The sequence below is a fragment of the Nothobranchius furzeri genome, chromosome 2 (assembly GCF_043380555.1).
Source record: "Nothobranchius furzeri strain GRZ-AD chromosome 2, NfurGRZ-RIMD1, whole genome shotgun sequence".
Taxonomy (NCBI): Eukaryota; Metazoa; Chordata; class Actinopteri; order Cyprinodontiformes; family Nothobranchiidae; genus Nothobranchius; species Nothobranchius furzeri.
In genome coordinates this window covers 42,933,434-42,940,865 of record NC_091742.1, presented here as the reverse complement: position 1 = coordinate 42,940,865, position 7,432 = coordinate 42,933,434, and the positions used below count along the sequence as shown (strand labels likewise).

Genomic DNA, 7,432 nt, shown 5'->3' with positions numbered 1-7,432 from the left:
TTGCACCTGTTTTTTTCAAGTAAGGGACTAACTGCAGCTGTTTTAAATTGAGATGGAACTATACCATTAGTGAAAGTGGAGTGGATAATCACAGTTTTGAATGGAGTGAGAGAGGACAGACAGGAGTTAACGAGAGAGGTGGGAAGGGGATCAAGATGACAGGTGGAAGACTTTTATTTTAAGATAAAATCAGATATTTCAGAGGCTTTAGGGAGTTGGAAAGTGGAGAAAGAAGAACAATGTGGAAAAATAGTGGCTGGAGGAGAGGTGGAGAATAAAACTGTAGATAAGTGCTGATGAATCGTACAAATTTTCTCATTGAAAAACAGCAGTAGAGATAGGCAGGTGTCAGCAGAGTACATATGAGCTGGTAAAGAGTTGGGTGATTGGACAGTTCTATTCAATAATGAAAGCAATACTCTTGTGCAGTGGCGGAGCTTGATATGTGCAACATGTGCGGCCGAACAGGGCGGCAGTCTGGAGGGGGCGGCATTGAATTTCCTTTTTTTTTTTTTTTTTTTTTTTTTTTTTTTTTTTTTTTTTTGATCAGCCGATACATCAACAAAACATAGAAATCACATGTTCTTCATAATAATAATAGTGCTGAGTGATGATAATAATAATATTTCTGTAATAAAAGCACAACAAAGTCATTGTTTGCATTTATATTGGGATTTTATTGCGCCCCCTTGTGTCCGCCGCGCCTCTGTAGTGCGCTCTATAGCGCCCTTCATCAGGTGGGGGGCGGAGGGATCTCGTCTCGGAGAATGATGGTGGAGGGATACAGGAGGGATACAGGTACCACTCACAAACAAACATAATGGAGAAGAAACGGTCGAAGCCATCTGGTGCCCAATTTCGGAAAAAAAGAAAAGAAGAGGAGGAGAAACGAGGAAAAGATGCAGGTATGCATCTCTTTATTATTTAGTTGGTATTTTTCCCGCCTGTCCCCCAATTTATTGATTAACTAACCTCTCTAATCTGAACGTTTTGCATGGTGCTACGATGATCCCTTCAAATGTCTTTTGCTAGCTTCTTATGTATTTAGAACTACTTCCAACCGCTAACTTTTTATTTGTCAAATGAGCTCTTATGAAAAGCTAAGAGAGGGAAAACCGAAAGGCTGATAACCAAACGCTATCAAATTAAAATGAGTCTTTGAGAATTTCGCTGAAATACATTGACGGCGGGCGGGGGCGGCAGGTCTCGCGCCGGCGCCATTCGCCTTTCTATTTGGACTCGGGAAATGAGCTACGTATTATTTACCCCACGAAAAACGGAGCGGCAGCGGGCCGCTGGAGGTGCCCTGCTAGTAAGATCCCGTTTAAACTGTAAACTGCCATAACATAAAAACTATAATAGCTAGAGCGGTCTTTTTTTAGCTGAAAGTTGAGACTGTCTCGCCTTTCAGCATCGTGTTGCGTTAAGTGTGCTGCACAGCACACCGCGGCTATGTTAACTCACAGTGACCTTGAAGCAGCGTGGGAGAGTTGAAGAATTTAACCAGTTAAAATGGATTCATGGATATTTAATTAATAGTCCTGGCTCCTCTGGTCATTTAGTTCTTTGTGTGCCGGAAACACAAACTTAAAATGACAAAAAAAAATTAGGGAAAAACACTTGTTTTGTATTTTATCAATTATTAATGATTAATAGATTGTTGGTGTTTTAACTTTTGGTAAAGGAAAACACAATTTCCAGGCAGCCCCAGTCTGGAGAAGTGATGGTGACATCAGCCGTTAAAAATAAATAATACTCTGAGGTTTTTATGAATAATTTGTACTTTTACTTGAGTATTTCTCTAACACCAGTACTTTTACTTGTAAATGAGTAATATTTTAGCAATGTAACAGTACTTGTACTTGAGCACAGATTTTCAGAATTCTTTCCACCACTGCTGAAAACTGTAAATGCTCATTGTAACATGTTAATTAAAATGCTTAAGCAACAGACGTGACATGAAGATTGTATTGTTTGTTTTATGCAACATCAGGAGCCCTACACAGATATTTTGGGATGACATCAGCTGCCACTGAGGAACAGCCATCCACCAGTAGGCCAGTATTTGAACTTGAGGAGGGACAGTCTGCTGGCACCACATCTCCCCAGGAAGATACTTTAGGTGGGTTTTGCACGTGTGTGTGTGTGTGTGTCCAGCAAACATTTAGCTATAGACATTTAAATAGTATTTTCACAGAATATGGGAATTGTTCCATATAGTATGTGGTGAGTTATGCTTCCATTTTCTGTCAATAGAGAGACCTACCAGTCAATGTGAACTTGATGAGGGACAGCCAGCTGCCACATCTCCCCAACAAGATACGTCAAGTAAGTTTTGCACAAGTGTGTGTGTGTGTGTGTGTGTGTGTGTGTGTGTGTCCTGCAAACATTAGAGAAATTTGAATGTCACATATTGTATTTTAATAGAATATGTGAAATGGTCCACATAGCAATGTGTTGAGTTATGCTTCTGTTTTCTGTCAGCAGAAAAGCCTGAAACCAGTCAACCCATTGAAGGTGATGATGAGCCTCTTTCGTCAGACCCAGCCAAGTGGCCATCACCAATTACTGGCAGCGTTCGCACAGAGCTAGTTCGAAGAGGACCTACTAAGGTGCCAACTAGTTTTGTATTTCCCAGGAGTGAAGGCGATGGCAGATGTTGTCATCATCACTATTTCAATAGAACTTTGACAAGTGGTGAGAAGGTGGCCAGGAGCTGGATGTTGTACTCAGTTAGCAACAATAGCCTTGTTTGTTTCTGTTGTAAGTTGTTTTCAAAAAGAAGTATCCAGTTAACCACCTCGGGACTGGCAGATTGGACACATGCAAGTTCTTTACTGAACTCACATGAGAAAAGCCCCGACCACATTAACTGTATGAAAACCTGGAAGGAATTTACAGTTAGGTTAATGAAGGGCAAAACTATTGATAAAAAGGAGATGGCACTTTTGGAGGATGAGAGGGTGAGATGGAGAGCAGTACTGACACGTCTTACTGCTATTGTGCAGTCACTGGCAGTTCGGAACTTGGCACTCAGGGGGCACACAGAAGCGCTTTTCACACGATCAAATGGAAATTTTTTAAAAGAGGTTGAACTTATGGCCAGGTTTGACCCGATCATGAAGGAACACATTAACCGCATTCAAAGAGGAACCTCCAGTCACACCAGTTACCTAGGTCATCAAATCCAGAATGAGCTGATTGAGTTGTTGAGCAACAAGATCATCTCAACAATAGTAAGTGAGATAAAGCAGGCAAAGTTCTTTTCCATCATCCTTGACTGCACTCCTGACAACAGCAACATTGAGCAGCTGTCAGTTGTGATTCGGTTTGTGGAGGTAAAAGAGACGACACCTCTTGTGAAAGAATGTTTCCTGGGGTTTTTTGAGGCAGTTGAGTCCACAGGCAGTCATTTGGCTTCCATGACTTTGGACAAACTGAAAGAACTAGACATTCCTTTTGAGGACTGCAGAGGGCAGTCGTACGACAACGGATCCAACATGCGTGGAAAAAACAAAGGAGTACAAGCTCGGCTCTTACAAGAAAACCCCAGAGCTCTTTTTATGCCCTGTGTAGCACACACTCTAAATTTGGTGGTTTCAGATGCTGCTAATGATTCAGTTGATGCCATGAGCTACTTTGGCATCCTTCAAAAGATCTACAACCTCTTTTCCGCCTCCACACAAAGATGGACTATTCTTAAAAGCCATGTGAATCTCACCTTGAAGATGTGGTCCGACACAAGGTGGGAGAGTAAAATTAAGAGCATCGAACCTTTCAGGTACGAGGCAGCTGCAGTGCGAGAAGCACTGATCAAGGTAAGAGAAACTACCAAGGAACCAAAAACAAAGGTAGAAGCCCAGTCCTTGTCAGAGGAGGTTGGTTCGTACAGATTTAGTATCTGCACAGCAGTCTGGTATGACATCCTCTTCCAGATTCAGCATGTCAGCAAGCTTGTGCAGTCACCAAATATGGCAGTGGATGTTGCAGTCAATCTTCTTAGAAATACGCACAGAAGTCTTGAGCAGTATAGGGAAACTGGCTTTAAGTCTGCTCAGATAATAGCCAGAGACACATGTGCAGACATGAATGTGGAGGTTGTGCTGAAAGAGAAAAGGTTGAGATCTACCAAGCGCCACTACTCTTATGAAGCCACTGATGAGCCCATCAGTGATGCCCTGAAGAGGCTGGAGGTTTCATTCTTCAATGTTGCTGTGGATGCTGCCTTATCAGCCATTCTTGAGAGATTCACGACGCTGGAAGATGTGGGACAGAAATTTGCTGTGTTGACAAATTTCCCAAGCCTTTCAGATGAGGAGCTTGCAGAGAAATGTGATGCACTTGGGACCATTTTGGAGTTCAATGGAAAGTCTGACCTGGACAGAAAAGAACTTGTGAAAGAGATGAAAAATTTCCCCAGCCTGCCACCACAGGACATGCTTGGCCTTTTAACATTTCTTCACAAGAACCATCTCACCGAGATCTACCCCAACCTCTGGACTGGTCTCAGAATTGCACTTACAGTTCCCATGACAGTGGCTGAAGCAGAGAGGAGCTTTTCAAAACTTAAGCTAATAAAAAACTACCTGAGGTCAACCATGTCCCAGGAGCGTTTATCTGGCCTCAGCATCATCAGCATTAACTTCCAAGTTGGGGAGGAGATATCATATGATGATATCATTGACGAATTTGCTTCAAGGAAAGCTAGAAAGCAACACTTTTGAAGTCACTCAACTGTCACCTCTAATCCAATCAAATCCTGTCACACACAAAAAACCCCACAAAAGAACACACAATGCTTAAAAAGCCCAAATTGTTGCAACTTTGTTTCTCTAGTTTTTTTTTTTCATTTGTTTGTTTTTCAAGACTTGTGTTTTTAATTACGTTTGGAATTGTAATAATTGTATTTATTTGTATACATCCTTTGTTGCTGCTGCCTGTTTTTATTTTTATTTGTTTCTAAATGTATATATTTGAAAAGTTTCAGTGCAGTGTGTATGTGGGGGTTAAATCTTGCAATACAAGAACTTTGTTGTATATAATACACTCCATGCAATTTCAAACAAAGTTGTAGGTGTAATTTTTTTTCCGGGTGGGTGGGTGTGTGTGTGTGTGTGTGTGTGTGTGTGTGTGGGGGGGGGGGGGGGGGGGGCGTCACAGGGGGTTCTCGCACAGGGCGCCATTTAGGCTAGCTCCGCCTCTGCTCTTGTGTTATCTGCATAGGGGATTATAAATCCAGAAAAATAATCAGATTTGGCACAGGCTATTGAAGTTTTGTAGTTAAGTATGGGCGTCAAATACATTTCTTTGTGGGTACTGAGGCCAGTTCTTTTGTAGAGACCTTAAATTTTGGCAACCTTTGGATTTTAATGAACGTAATTCAGTATTATACCAAGGAGTATTTGTGGAGAAGGTAACTAACCAGGTTGTCAGAGGAGCAAAACAGGTAAAGGCGTCATTCAGAACAGAACATATATGATAGCTTCCAGTCAGGTTTTCGTAGAGCTCATTCTACTGAACCAGCTCTTCTTAGGGTCTCTAATGACCTTCTGACTCACAGTGATGTAGGGGACTGTTCTGTTCTGGTCCTGCTGGACCTGACTGCAGCCTTTGACACTGTTGACCATCACCTGCTACTGGAGAGGCTGAGAGACGGGGCAGAAGAAGAAGAAAATATCATTTCTATAGCGCCTCTCAAGATAAAAATCACGAGGCGTTTCACAAAAACAAAAAATGTAAAAATATAAAAAATAATTTAGAAAATGGTTAAAAATATATTTAAAATGAGCAAAAATAGACAATTGTGATTAAAAATGTTAAGAAAGAGAGAGAGTGTATAGGAAAGAGGGAAATCAGTGGATCCTGAGGAAGGTGGAATAGGTGGGGAGAGCAGAATAAAGAGAGAGGTGAAGAAGATCATACAAAAGCCAGCTTGAACAAGTGAGTCTTCAGCTGCTTTTTAAAGGAGACCACTGAGTCCACTGATCTCAGGCTCAGGGGGAGAGAGGTCCAGCGTCTGGGGGCCACAGCAGCAGATGATCTGTCACCTTTGACCTTTAGCCTGGTGCTGCACAACCAGTAGGCTTTGATCACTGGACCTCAGGGACCTGCTGGGGGTGTAGGGACTAAGAAGATCACCAATGTAAGATGGTGCTTGTCCATGTAAGGCCCTATAGACCAGAACCAGGATCTTGAAATGAACCCTGAAGTTGACTGGCAGCCAGTGAAGCTGGAGGAGAAGCGGGGTGATGTGGGTGTGTTTGGAGGACTTGGTCAGAAGCCGAGCACAGGCGTTCTGAACCACCTGTAGACGGTTCAGGGAGGTTCTGCTCAGACACGTGAAAAGAGAGTTACAGTAGTCTAAGCGTGAGGAGACAAGGGCGCAGATAGGATTTTCAAACTGGGGGGGGGGGGCAAAGTTCCAATGTACCCTCGCCCAAACACATACACAAACTATTGCAAGAGCATTAACTAGAGCTCAGTCAGTTTGTGTAATTTCATCCAATGGTTTACGTAAAAACTAACACCATTACATACATGTTTGAAGCCATTGTTCAATCGAACGCTGGCAACAAACCTCTGCCTGATCAACACTATTCATTTCAGTCATTTATTATTCTCCCATTCAATTACTAACCAAAACCTCATGCTTTATGCAAAACATGTTTTATTTAAACAATAACTCATTTTCAGCATACCATTCTTTACAGAAAACATAAAAGCTCTAGGTAAAAAACCGCACATAAAATATATTTAAAAAACAATATTCACCTATCACTTAGAGCAGTGGTTCCCAAACTTTTCAGCCTGACCAACAGATGTTCCTTCATATTTTTACGTTATTTAGACATTTTCATTATATTTGGAAAGTTTTAATTTATATATAAATATATAAAGCTATTTTTAAATTGTATATTTTACTTTTATGTTTATGATTATGTGACACACTTTGTTTTCCATATATAACGCATCTGTCCTTTTTTACATTTTGCCTTGACCCCCAAAATGCCTTGAAACAGCCCTGGACGTGTGACTGAGTGTTGAAGGTGATCTGAATTGTATCAGATGTATAAATATGACATGCGTATAACTTATTGTTTTAGCCAGGTAAAAACGTGTAGAGGACATAAATCTGCCTACATTTTACTTTCAAGCTTTGTTTTCTTGTTTTTATTGAACTATTTCCTGTCCTGTCTGTCTCTCATCTTCCTGCATCTCCTCTAAACTCTCCAGAAGAACGGCTGCGTGGATTCTTACTTTTTCATCTCATTCAATTCAATTCAATTCCAATTCAAAAATACTTTATTAATCCCATTATTAATCAGTTACTTTTGAACTACGCAGATCAAAGGGATCTCCTGACCACAAAGTGGAGTGCGCTTTCGATGCTGCGTCAGTGAGGTGAACTCACTGTAGCACACAATGAGCGGAT

At 41.3% G+C, this 7,432-nt stretch overlaps 1 protein-coding gene across 1 annotated transcript; it reads left to right on the top strand.

The window, feature by feature from the left end:
• The first annotated feature begins 555 nt into the window (after nucleotides 1-555).
• On the top strand, nucleotides 556-5,061 carry LOC129162817 (zinc finger MYM-type protein 1-like). The gene is made up of 2 exons (XM_070548894.1): nucleotides 556-2,122; nucleotides 2,257-5,061. Exon 2 carries the CDS (start codon nucleotides 2,721-2,723, stop codon nucleotides 4,722-4,724), a length of 2,004 nt encoding a protein of 667 aa, XP_070404995.1. The 5' UTR covers nucleotides 556-2,122; nucleotides 2,257-2,720; the 3' UTR covers nucleotides 4,725-5,061.
• Nucleotides 5,062-7,432: the final 2,371 nt, after the last annotated feature.

Excerpts from the sequence above, each read along its gene's own strand:
- LOC129162817 (XM_070548894.1), top strand. The coding sequence starts at position 2,721 with ATGTTGTACTCAGTTAGCAACAATAGCCTTGTTTGTTTCTGTTGTAAG.